The following is a 13,280-nucleotide window of genomic DNA, read 5'->3' as shown; positions in this document are numbered from 1 at the left end:
AAATTATATTAACATTTGTAACACTTTACAGCGATCGTGGTTAGGCTGAGATGTTTAACGTCTTCAGATCCATTACCGTCAGATTTCAACTATAAATTTTTCGTCTGATAAAAGCGGAATAAATTCGATGTACCATGGATCTCACTGTATTAGAATTAGTTTGATATTTACTAAGTTAAATAGCTTCGTCTTTAAACAAAGGTTTTCATCTAACTTTCCGTTTGTTGTTTAACTTGTATTATCTCAGAAGTTAAACAATCTAACCTCAAAGCTCATAAGTTACGATATTAGTTAGCATGAACGAGTAAAAGCTTCATAACTAATAAATATGCATTATATATGCGTTATGGCTTCGTGTAACATTTTTTTATTCACGATACCGCATCACTTTATAGAGTGAACATGGTGCATACGTGCCGAAATATCGGGAGCTCACAACCCAATTGCTAAGAAACCCGTATCTTAAACACATTATGTTTGTAAAAATCAAATACGACACCACAGTAAAGTTACAAAAATGCATTGTTTATCCATTTTTTATAATTTAAGATGGCAAACGAGCAAGGCTACCTGAATCCATCCAAAATCGAAAGCGATCGCTGCCCCCAAACATCCGCAATTGCAGATGCGTTGCCTACCCTTAATTGATGGGTAACCTTTGTTGGGTTTACTCTGGTAACTTCTGTCTGGATATCTCTATTACACAGTCAAAGGCCCTGTGCGGCGTGACCACACCCGTTTGCATTGCTAATGTGCATAATGAACGTCCATTACGAGCTTCAGCTCACTTCATTAAAATTAACAAGGGCGTGGCACATCTAAGACACCAATAATTGAGTTAATAGGTGAGTTTTCATGTTGTATTATTATTGTGAATAAGTAATATAGCACAAACATATTGATATCTCTATTATATTATAGAGAATGAAAGAGATGAAAGTAGGTTTTTGTTTTTATAGTTTAAGATGACAAACGTGCAAGCGACGGAATTTGCTAAAATAGCGAAGCGACCGCTACCAATACATCCGCATTTTCAGATGCAATCGCCTATCTTTGATCAACAGAGGGGACGCACTGAAAAAGCATATTTCATCCCGCCAAATCTCTGGCGTCTGAATAGTAATTTACAAAAGGTAACTTTACTAAAAATGAAAATATCGAAATGTGTTGAAATTTAAACGGTTATCTTTGTAATCCTGTAAGAAAAGGACCAAAGATGTTATTTAATGCAGAAGTGCGTTACTAAGAAACAATATTCAAAATTAAAAACATAGACGGCTAATCTATTTGTTATTTTTACATGCTTACGCACGTACTAAAATTATATTTATTCTTAACCGCATGCCCAGCACGATCTTTACAATAATGCTTCTGTTCAAAAGTACACGAACTAAAACAAATAACACGTCAAAACAATTATTATAATTCAACCGCAAAGTTACAGATTATAGAAGTAATTAGGGTTGTCATCAACAGGAAATAATAATTTTGATATTTAAAGTGCACAAAAACAAATTGCGAAACAAAACATACAAGACAAGCACAAAACGGAGTATTTTATTAAAGGTTTATAAATTTATACGCAACAACTAGCCATTTCTTTCTATAGATATGAATGATTTTAAGAATCCTTCATTTTAATATTGTATGGGAAAATAATTTTAAATAAAAAATGTTAAACACCAAACGAATAACTAAAGAAAATGTTATTGAGACAACCCTAAGCATTGAAGGAGGAAAATAAATAAAACTATAAGTTACGTCTTGTTTCTATGTTGAAAATCTGAGCATGTGGCAAGTTAGTTTTATCAAGGCACCCTCGGCAAATACGAGTTAATGATATCAGACCACGTGCAATAACAAATTTTAATACGTATAATTACCTTGACATTTTCTGATTTATCTCTCTCTAGAAGCAACATGTTTAACAATTTATCTATCAAACTGTAAGAAAGTTAACGAGAAAATTTGAAATTTAATGAAAAAAGTAACTTACCTCGTTTTAGTGCTTCAAGATCAGAAATCAAATCGTTCTTCGATCATCGTTTTATTAAATAACTACACGTAGATTTTATATTTTTTAAAACTAATCACAACTAAAACATAACAAGTAAACAAAAATCACAAACTATAGAAACAAAACGTAGAGTTCGAGGTTTAAATGTGGGTACTTAAACAGTTTTCCTACAAATAGACTTTCAAAAGTTAGTTTCTACATTTTCTTCATTAAAATACACAACTAAATTAAAAAACATGACTAAAAAATAAACATCACAACAGTTTTGACTAGCAAAGGAACTTAAAAGAAATCACAAATGAAAATTATCGAAAATTTTCCGACACGGTCGAGAGACACGTCCATCGCTCAGGTCCGCTCTCTGAAAACTGAAGCTGAAGAGACCACATCATATCGTACAGCTTTTGGCAAATCTATACGAGATGTACACAACATTATTTGTCTCGCTTTGATAAGAAGCGTTGCTGTTATTCGATCCCTTTCCCCCTTCTTATCCTGGCCGCTAACAAAACCGAAAAACATCACACAAAAAATATCGAATTACTTTCTCATTATTCCGGAAAATGGAACGCACATTTGACAGTTAAGTATTAAAAACATTTGCTCGCTAATTATGGCGGGAAGTACTTAGATGCAATGAAAACATGATAATACGTGATACCTAATTAGTTAGCAATTTTTTTATCAATTTACATGTATTTATGCCGGGCGAAATTAACACCGTTTATTATGATAAAACTGGGGTATACACTTAGTTATTGGTTGTTTTATAGTTGCGTATCATGCACCATATGGCCGTGCGCTTTCTTTATCGGTTAATGACGCATTAAAGATGGACGGTGTAGGTTTCCTTCTGGTCATTAAAACAATTTACGATAGGCATTGTGTTAGGGAATTTTATTGCACGGCAGTGGCGGACGGCTTAATAAAATCTTTTATTATTCCCTTTTCTCTCCGTCGATATAAAATGCGAGAGTAATAAAATCAATACTTCAACAATAACCCCTCTAATTTATGTTGGACATTCATGAATACTAATTGCTTATTAGAGATGGTATGTGTTAGTTTGTTTACATTTACTTTATAGACTTCTTTTTACTACTTTATTGACTCAAACATATATACGATTTATAGACTAACTCTTTCAGAATTTGTATACCATTTGATGGAATTTACTATCGTACTCTGTAGTTAGTGGCGTCCGATGCACGTCTAAGATTTTTTTTGTCGTCAAACCGGACAAACATTTATTTTAGTATCTATGTGTTAACAGTCGCCATTAATAATATCTGCAACTGCAGAAAAGGGAACAAAAAAAATTAAACGGCAACTTTTATTAATAACTCATTTAATATTAAGTTATATTAAAAAAATTAATAAGTTAATTAGCCTCGTAGGTCGATGAGTTTTATACACAGTTTACGCTTATGGATAAATGGAGACTCAATTTTGCACATTTTAGTAAAATTAGTTTCGTGTTACAACTCCCCACGGTAATGATAACCACCGCTTGAGTCTAATGGATTAAAAGATAACTAACTCATAAGTTTTACAAGGTAATCGACTAAAATAACATGGTGGAGACTTTAGAAATAATCAACTCAAGGTTTTATACGTGTTTATCCTTTGTCGTCGGAATGAAAACTAGGTACTGTAACTTTATATTCTGGAGTCTTAATTGACTTAGGGGTTCTGTAAAAGAAAGGACAGGAAGGGGAAAAAATAGATGTCCTTATTTTCAATGTCCCTCTTTGGTCTAAGGTAGGCAAGGCATGCGATCAGGTGTCCCAGTTCCTTTACCAACTTGTAATAAAAAATGTTCGAAATTTAAACCTGGTTTACACTTTGCCAGTGTGAAAAATAAACTGCTAATAATGTAGAAAAGTATTTCAAAACTTTAAGCAAATCTTTCAGACATTTGGCATAGGTGTAGAGGATAGTCTAAGAACACATAGGCAACTTGCATTTGTTTTTTTTTAGTTCCGAGAGGACGGAGTCGCGAGCGAAAGCTAGTTATGTAATGTTATGTGTAAAATAAAAACTGGTAGCAGTTATATTTTCTATGCCAACATGCGTTGCTTTTGTAATCTATACTAACTGTCAACTTTTTAAAAGTTGTCATTCGGCTGTCATTGTCAAAGTTTTGATTTTGTGTCACATGCACGTTTAAACTTTAATTATTTTAATAATAAAAGGAAACAAACAATCATTACAGCTATAGAAGAATACAATCGCTGCCAATTGAAGTTCAGAAATATTAAGTTAATAATAACTGCAGAATGTCAAAGGTAAAATTAAACCTGATAGCAGCAGCTTGCGAAAATATGGGTATTGGAGCTAATGGTACCTTGCCATGGAGACTCAAGTAAGCTTGTAATTTTCACCTTTAAATTAATTCTTAAAGACAGAACTGAAAACAATTAAAGTAAATTTCGAATCAAAATCATTAGTGAATCAATTGAATTGAAGAGATGATTGAAGTTTCCATTTGGTGGTGACTTCTTTTTCACTTTAGACTCTTTTCGTGTACTCTGTTTAATATTTCATAATTTTTACATTTCAGAAAGGAGATGGCTTACTTCACAACAATGACAACAAAAGTAAAAGATGAGAGTAAACTTAATGCTGTTATAATGGGACGGAGAACATGGGATTGTATCCCAGACAAATATAGACCTTTGAATAATAGAGTCAATATAGTTATGACACATAATGTTGAAGAGGTGAAGACAAAGGTAAAGGTTGTGTTCTCTAGAATTATTAACTATAGGCTTTGTCCATGTGGAATTGAAAAAAAAAGTCACTCACTTTTAACATAGCTTTTTAATGGTTTTAGCATTTTTGAATTTGTCATTTTTGAGTCATTTCAATACATACAAAAGTACAAATCTTTCCCCTTTATAATATGGTATAATGGTTTCATAGACAGACAGTTAGTTGTAGATAGTCAAAGTTCCCCACTAATTATGTTCTGGAAATGCATTCCAGATATCAATACTGCTACCAAATGTTTAATTAAAGGGCTGATTTTTATTGGGTTATTTCCATGTAGATTTATTAAAAATGATGCTTATGTAAGATTTTTTTTAAACATACAAGTCATATTTGTGTTATAAAGTCAAAGTTCAATTTATGATAATAATATTTCAACATGACTATTTTTCTAAATATTTAAATGTAGTTTACGGCTTAGTAACAAATCAAATAAAATCATGTAAATTTTTATTTTCAATGTAATCATTATCTTTATCTGCCCATTGTTGGATAAAGGTTTTCACAATGGTCTTATCAAGAAATACAATAAATCACTTTAAATTTGTACTCAGGTTCCAGAAGGAGTGGTTGTGGTCCCCAGTTTAGATGAAGCTGTCAAATATATTGAAGGTAGAGAAGATGTAGAATCAACGTGGGTTATTGGTGGATCTTCTATTTATAAGGTAAAAAAACAGGGGCACTGGTCTCCAGATTACATTCTTACTGAGAAACTGTCTTCCATATGCACTCTAAGAGGACCGTGACAACGTGATCGTACATGTAAAAAATTTATGTTCCAAATTGTTTTAATTTCAGGCTGCAATGGAACACGAAAACTGTGGAAAAATTTACCTAACCGAAATCCAACGATCATTTGACTGCGATGCATTCTTCCCAGATATAGACAGGCAACAATTCCACTTGGTTGATGAAGAAGAAATACCCGGAGAGAGGCAACTCGAAGGTGATATAAGCTATTTCTTCCGTGTGTATAGAAAATTATAATCTTTGTACATTCTGAAATAGTGTCATCAGGCCTATCCTGTAATAGGTGTACTTTATGTGGTAAAAAACCAATAATGCTATTTATAAATTTTAGAGCTTGTTCATATGGGAACAATTTGCATTTTGCTGATACATTTTATTTAATTAAGACTTAAAAGTAAGAATGATCACCAGCTATACATTCCGGCTAAGGAGCTTGGACTCAATCCTAAGATCGGGGTTATGATTAGGAAATAGTAAGAATACATTTTTTTTGTGTTCTCAGCTTCATCTTCATCTTCATCAAATATTAACATTTTGTTTTCATGTTCTTTTATTACCTTATACACTATTTTATACATTTTATTATTAAATTGTTTTGAGATATAACTCACATATGACGTGGTATTGTGATCTTTGGGTTGGGACACAAGAAAACTCATTTGATTTATTTATCCTTTCATTTAGAACCTCTGATGGATGTGATATTGGCAAGGTCAAGGAAACATCATAAATAAGAATAGAACATATATTTATTGCCACAAAAAAAAGAAACAAAAGAAAATATCACATGAACTTATTCTAAAGAGTAGTATAAAAATTGTGGCAAAAGAAAAACTCAAAAAAATTAGAACAGACAGATCATATTTTTATCAGTTTCAATTCTTTATTTTTTTTATGTTGTATGTTGTGAGTTATGCCTGCTAACTAAAGATATAAAAGGTTTTTGTTTGAAAAAATAGATAACCATGGATTGTTGTGAAATAAGATTTGGTCAATCTTTTTCGGTGCTAGATGGTTTCTTGTATCATTGTACAAAATCCCAGCTTTTGAAAATCAAGAATGTTCTGAAAGGACTGGCGATGCTGGTACACGTAGGTATTTTTGGGCAATTTCGCACAACTTCCAAAACTGAAGTGGATCGTATTTTCTGTTGAACTTCGAACTCGAGTTAGAGAGAATTCAACTCGAGTGGATTCGTGTTACGCCCAACTCGATTTGACTCAAGTTAACCATCACTAAAGCAAAACATATTTTTACTTAGACATTAAATGCAAAATCTCTTTTTTAAAGAAGATTCTAGTTTGACACAGTGTCTCTTTTGTATTAGTCAGCAAATGCTTACACTAGGCTCTAGGCACATCTTGTAGGAGCTTCCATCTTAGTTTTAAATGTTATTTGATAAGTAATGTTATAATAGAATGTTACTTCTTTAGCTCTCAAATTATGTATATGGCTTTAAATGCTTAGGACCTTAATGCTGCGAATTTGCTACCGTTACCTTATTTTATATTATTAAAGATTAATTTACACCAAACTTTGTTGTAGTTGTAGTAACTTAGTCTCGAATAGTAGAATAATAGTCATAAATAAGCTTTTTGTATATTTTGAATTGTTTTTCAAACTATCTTTCATTACAAACCATTTTATTTTACGTTTGTTGAAGGATAAGACAGTGTCATGTAAAAAAAAGTAAATTTATTTTTGAAGTTACATGTATAATTATTTTAAATGTAGTAATCGCTAGCAATTATGTTTGAAAAAAAAAAGTTACAATTTGTGTAACCGATTTTTATACTTGTTAAAGGAATATACGAATACTGTAACAAAATATTGTTTTATTTAAACTAATTAAATATTACTTTTTAAATGTCAATTCAAAATATTTCTGCTTTTAAAATGATTAAAAATAATAATATAAAAATGGATCTGTAAGTTTATATTTTTACAACACATTATTTTTTAACTATTTTTCTGAGGTGCGTTTTAATTATTTTTGTGTTATTTTGGAATAGTTAAAAATAAAACCCGCAATGGTTAAGATGTATTTTAATTGGTTTTCAATTAAAGTAAACTTATACTAGAAACAGCGCCCTGTAGAAGTCAAAAAGGTTATAATACTCTGTAAAAGAATACTGAATCAAAGAAAATTAGAGCGCTGTAACTCCTAAATGCTAAAAGAGCGGAATTGCTCACACTAATAATTGAAAATACATTCGAATTTATGCCATTTTTGCACTTTTTAACTGTGGCAACACTTGTGATGTTAGATGTTCAAAATGGCCGATTTTATTTTGCTTGTGATCGACCTGTCTATATTAATTTTTTTGTACGATGGCATTAATTAGAATGGCTTGTAGAATACTAAATTAAGGAAAACATGAAACCTCTTAGATGCTATTTTTTTTTAATTAGAAGTCAATTTAGGCGCTTATGCACTAACGATGAAATATAAAAGATACAATTCGTTAATGTATAAGCATTAAAAAATGTGTATTTTAAACGGAATTTTGTAATGTGGGAAAAAGAGGGTTAGTACGCACACACTTTAAACATTATTTGATTTTATAAAATATTCCTTAACCTCAAAAGTTTTAGAACCATTTCATCATAGATTAATAATGGTATAATATGGCCACTGAGGTTAAAAGTCCTTGCTTATTTTTGTTTTAGATTATAGGTTTAAGACATTTGTATTTATTTCATATTTTCATAAGTAATGTGTGTACGTACACAAGCAGAGAATAAAAGTGGAGATCGAAATATAACAAACTGTTCTTTTTTTGGATTTTTTTATTTTTAATTTTTTTTTGTGTTTCATATTTTGGCTCTACCCCGGAGTGGGTGATAATACACGACGACATATATTGCGTTATATATAATAAAGATTAAAATTAAGTTTCTACAAAACAGTTTTGATTTTAACGTATAGGTCAAAAGCGATTCAAAGCTGAAATTGTAGAAAATAAACTAAAACTAAAAAGCTTTTTGATTCCTCTAAGACAAAGAGTTGTTATTCTATAAAAAGCAAACTACGATAATGGTGATCTAACCGTGATAAACATCTATCTCAACGCCTTTAAAGGAAATCAATAAAGCGATAAATCTACATAATAGGTATACATACTAAAAATCTAAACGCTAGGAGACTTGTTGAAACTTTACCGAAACCACTAAGCAAGCGCGAAGCAATACTTTATAATTAAAAGTGCCCATTAAAATTCCCCCACGGCCGTGACAGCTTCTAACTTGTAACACTCGAATACTGAATAAATTGTAATACCATTAGGAAATACAGACAGATCCAACTCGTTTGTCAAACATTTGATTTGAATAATACTAATATCACTTCATTTAAAGTTATTAGGTATGTAGGACGTATAAAAGAAAAAACGCTTGTCTTAAATTTTATTTTTTAAACGAGCCATACCAAATTATAGCTTAAACAAGCAACAATTTGGTATGACTAGTTTAAAAAATTGGACTGAAGCATATTTGCCTTTATCCCCTTCAATTTAAAGTTGTAACATCAAATATTTGATCAAAAAGTTTGTCAATCACAATTAAATTCAACATAACTACTCTATGGTTAATACTTGCTGTCACTTGTCAAAGATTAAACTGCCGCTAACTACTCTATGATGAAGTGAATTTACCATAACCTCTATAAATGGATAGGTTATAAACTGATATTTTGTTTGTTTGATTTTGGCGCTGATACTCGCAGTGAGAAGTTGCCAAACTAACAATAGTGGTGGACTTACAAATAATCGGCTATCCATTTAAACAGATCAGTGGTATTTACTTGTGGGGAGCAGGTGCAGCGTGGGAGGGGAGTTTATTGCATGTTGTAGTGCAGGAAGACGTAGTCGGGGTTGTTGATCTCCTGCGGCATCAGCGGCGAGGTGGGGGCGAGCAGCTGGAAGCCCATGAACATGAAAGTGCGGAGAACTGTGGCTCTGTCCGGACGAGACTTCAGCACGCAGATGATGCAACTGAAATAATTTGTATTAGTGTTGTATTGTACTTTGATGTTTCTATATTTAAGTGTTTTAATACATATAACGAAAATTATTATGTACATCATCACCACCTCACTATGTGTCCCCCACTGAAAGGCTCGGAGCCTGTAAGAAGTTTAGGGGTGACTAGGCTATAGTCAACCATGCTGGTCTACTGCGGATGGACTTCACACATATCTTTGAATTTCTTCACCGATATGTGCAGGCATGACGATGTTTACGTTCACCGTAAGAACTATCCTCTACATCCATGCCAAATTTTATAGAGATACGTTCAGCCGTTGGGCTTCAAACTCTAAGAAACATATAGTAGTTACATATAGTAATACTAACTTATTGCAGCCGAGTCTTTCCTCTGCGAAGTCCAGGAGCAGCATGAAGCTCTCCTTACTACCAGACTGCAGCACCGCCGGCATACGTAAGTAGATGGTGTTGCCTTGCACCACCTGGAAAAATAAAAAAATTGTTTGTGCCTCAATTATGTAAAAACTATTAAAATTTGCGATGTGAGAAAATGATGTATTAATGAGGAATCTTATGTAGATGGTTATAGGCAAATTTACTTTTTAATTCTCTAAATCGTTCCCTTTTATTGCATTTTTTTTCATGCAGCAAATCATGTTTTACCAGCAATTAAATGCTGTATTTTTTATAACTTGAATAGATTAGAAGTCGTATGCAATAGTGACGTCACTCGATAAGTGAATGACCTCATTATAGATTACCAATTGACTGATAGCGTGATGTATGAAAACTTACACAGGATGTTTGATGTTTGCATTTATGAAATAATTATGATAGTTATGCAAAATGTGAGGTAATTTTTACTGCACTGCAATATGTGACATATTCGGATTTATTTATCGATTCTATCACTATATTGCTAAGTTTTACAGAATAAAAAATCATACCATATAAATTATTTTTAGAAATCGTGCCTTTCTATAAAGTAAAATAAGAAAAATGACTCATAGTTTGGGCTATTAGTAGAAAATTTAAAAAACTCACAGCTTCCCAGCGAGTGACAGTGTTTTCCGTCAGGAAAATTTTGAACTCAATCTTCACTGGTTGCCGATCTTTACGTTCCAGTATCTTGCTTATTACCTGTAAAATAAAATCGGTATGTTTAAGAATGCTGTTATACAGGACGATCAAAAACTTTTTTCTAAGGAATTACTAAAAGTAATAACATATTACCAAGCTAATATGAATTCAATCAGTAATTAGTTTTAACAACGGTATGTTTTAACCTGAATTACTAGTGATATTTGATTTTTTTTTTATAAATTGTCAATATTTATTATTTTACGGTTACATATAATTAACCTAGAATATCATGCTGTTTGCATATAGTAAGTGGGCCGTGTGCGGATGGTTATTTTAAGCCATGATATCAGTATGATGATAAGAGGTTAAATACGACTTGACTTTAGGCCTTTGTGGCTCACTGTACAACACAATGATCATTATTCATTGTATTTACAATGTAGCTGATAAAAACTACAATAGAATTGTAAATTATAAGAACATGCATAGATGTAATAATATATACTGTCCATATATCTATCTAATAAGTTTAAAAGTTGTTTTTGTTTAATACATACAATAATCAATGAAATTATCCAAAAGCATTCTGAACTTTTGCTTTGGTAAGTAGAAAAGAGACTATTTTTTATTTTGATTGGTTAAATCTACTAAATATCTGTTAAGTGTATTGTTTCGCACTAATCTTGAATTTAACAAGGGAAGTTATTGATTTCTTACAGACGGGTCTAGTTAAGAAGGCAACTCTGACTAATAAAATTGTAGTGAGCAATAAAGAAATTGTTATTCAAAATATTTTTTTTGTCACTAAAGTGCCACTGTTTTCTTTGAAGAGGCATTTCCAGATAAACCGGGTGAAATGGCTGAGAGCAACTGGCGCCTCGTCTAATTTTGAAAATTATGAAATTTCAATATGTTCCATAGTATTAGTAAAGAGGGGTGTAGTGTTAGTGTAGTAGAGTATAAAATCGCTCACTGACCGCTTCACGTCGCTCCGGCTGCAGCGCGGGGTGTGCGGGGTGCGCGTGCGGGGCGTGGGAGCCGGGCTCGGCCAGGCTCTCCGCGCTGCCCGCCAGCGAGCTCGCGCTGGCCCATAGCAAGGCGCTCAACAAGTCACCTGACGTTACAGACCATTTAAACGCTGCACAAAAATATATGCACTCATTTAGAACATACTCTTATAAGATAACATAAGTTTATTTAAAATCAAACTTGTTAGAAAATTGAATAATAAAAACACAAAACCAGGAGAAATCTTTTACTCCATTAGCAAGCTACTATCCCTTACGAAACCCTCAATTACGTTTACCGTCGACATTGTCGACGCTCTTGTTTTCAAGATTTTTTACAATATAAGGTGAAGGGAAACCACTAGAATACGTCTAAATAGCGAAGGGATCGATGCCCTTGGCCATTCCCATTTGCAGATGCGTTTGTTAATTCTTATTTATGCAAAAATCATACAAAGTTGGAATTAGACAAGAATAAACTGCACAGTTTAATACACTTACGGTTGTTGTCGTCGTGAGTGGGGGTGGATGGGGTTGCGGGGCTCGAAGCCCCGCTGCTCACCCCTCCGGGCGGTGCCGAGCCATGAGCAGGGACATCAGGACCACCTATACCATACACATTATTGACTACATTGCTACTGTTATTTGCATTTCTATGAACAAAGGTACTAATTCCATTAACGAGATAGCGATTTTTAAAAACCATGGAGCATCGGTGGCTCAAGGGTTTGAGTACTTGACATATAATCTACTATCTACAGGTCGTGTATTCGAGTATCACCATGTACCAATGTTTCTTATGATTTTTCGAATTTCATACGCACATAATTTTCCCGATGTTTTTACGGTAAAGGAAAACATCGTGATGCAACCTGAACATATCGGCGACAAAATACAAAGATATTTGTAAACCAACCAACACGTAGAGGGTCAGAGTCGTTGACTATGGCCTAGGCACCCTATCTTAGGGTAGGCTTCGAACTCCCCAGTGGGGACGTATGCTGGTGAAAACTTTTAATAAAATAATAGGTGAATGTAATATAAACTTACCACAGAGGCCCGGCGCCCAGGCACAGCGAAAAACACTCGGCGTCGGAAGCCGACAAAGCCGAGCGCTTGCTGCCTGCAACGCTCAGGGACGCGCAGTCGCCACTGCAACAAAACAACATCAGTTAAAAATATACTGCATGTGTACAACATGACCGAGTCAAATGACGTTACAGGTGACGATTGTACTTTGTTCGTGCACCATAACATGACAGGGAACCGGATGTGATGCAAAGGACGGCATCTGACGTCAGAATAGCGTCCCTTTGAAAATAAAAAAAAATATAAACAAAGTTGAAATGATGCGTAATGTTTGGAAAGTTCCTTTATGATGCTCACGTTATCCTTGACTTTATAATAACGCTAAAGTCAGGGCTCAATAATATTTACTAAAAAAATAATGGATGTGTTTTTATCACGATTTTATTACGATGATGCGTTGTGGTATTTCTTAATACCGGATTTAATTGCTAAATATCATAACTAACGAACATAAAACATAATACGGAGCTAAAACAAATGCTTGCGAAAAAAATATTATTAATTGACAAACTTTAATTTTTGACCGACTTCCCAAAAGAAGGAGGTATTCAATTCGTCGGTATATTTATTTTTTTTTTT

At 33.1% G+C, this 13,280-nt stretch overlaps 3 protein-coding genes across 3 annotated transcripts in view; 1 reads left to right on the top strand and 2 right to left on the bottom strand.

Annotated features, from left to right (window-relative positions):
* Positions 1-2,359, bottom strand: part of LOC106101882 (diacylglycerol kinase 1) — a 60,190-nt gene extending 57,831 nt beyond the window's left edge. Inside the window, exon 1 of the mRNA XM_013281236.1 lies at positions 1,997-2,359. The gene's annotated coding sequence lies outside the window, so the exon portion shown is untranslated. The remainder of the gene's footprint in view (positions 1-1,996) is intronic.
* Positions 2,360-4,156: 1,797 nt separating this feature from the next.
* LOC106101821 (dihydrofolate reductase) lies at positions 4,157-6,383 on the top strand. The gene is made up of 4 exons (XM_013281158.1): positions 4,157-4,382; positions 4,581-4,752; positions 5,344-5,454; positions 5,588-6,383. Exons 1-4 carry the CDS (start codon positions 4,297-4,299, stop codon positions 5,774-5,776), a joined length of 558 nt encoding a protein of 185 aa, XP_013136612.1. The 5' UTR covers positions 4,157-4,296; the 3' UTR covers positions 5,777-6,383.
* A 1,187-nt stretch (positions 6,384-7,570) lies between these two features.
* The window catches only part of LOC106101816, a 14,084-nt gene continuing 8,374 nt past the window's right edge, over positions 7,571-13,280 (bottom strand). The window contains exons 2-7 of the mRNA XM_013281154.1: positions 12,663-12,764; positions 12,114-12,250; positions 11,583-11,743; positions 10,567-10,662; positions 9,892-10,004; positions 7,571-9,531 (exon numbers count right to left, since the gene is read on the bottom strand). Of these exons, the coding sequence (XP_013136608.1) occupies positions 9,375-9,531; positions 9,892-10,004; positions 10,567-10,662; positions 11,583-11,743; positions 12,114-12,250; positions 12,663-12,764 (766 nt within the window). The 3' untranslated portion in view covers positions 7,571-9,374. The remainder of the gene's footprint in view (positions 9,532-9,891; positions 10,005-10,566; positions 10,663-11,582; positions 11,744-12,113; positions 12,251-12,662; positions 12,765-13,280) is intronic.

This window comes from Papilio polytes, unplaced genomic scaffold (assembly GCF_000836215.1).
Source record: "Papilio polytes unplaced genomic scaffold, Ppol_1.0 DF823935.1, whole genome shotgun sequence".
NCBI lineage: Eukaryota > Metazoa > Arthropoda > Insecta > Lepidoptera > Papilionidae > Papilio > Papilio polytes.
The sequence above is the reverse complement of the archived record's forward strand: the minus strand, read 5'-3'. Positions and strand labels throughout refer to the sequence as shown.

What these genes read in the sequence shown, in the direction of transcription:
- LOC106101821 (XM_013281158.1), top strand. Translation starts at nt 4,297, where the DNA reads ATGTCAAAGGTAAAATTAAACCTGATAGCAGCAGCTTGCGAAAATATG. An exon ending in ACCTTGCCATGGAGACTCAA is followed by an intron (nt 4,383 to 4,580) that starts GTAAGCTTGTAA and finishes TTTACATTTCAG; the next exon opens with AAAGGAGATGGCTTACTTCA. An exon ending in GTGGATCTTCTATTTATAAG is followed by an intron (nt 5,455 to 5,587) that starts GTAAAAAAACAG and finishes TTTTAATTTCAG; the next exon opens with GCTGCAATGGAACACGAAAA.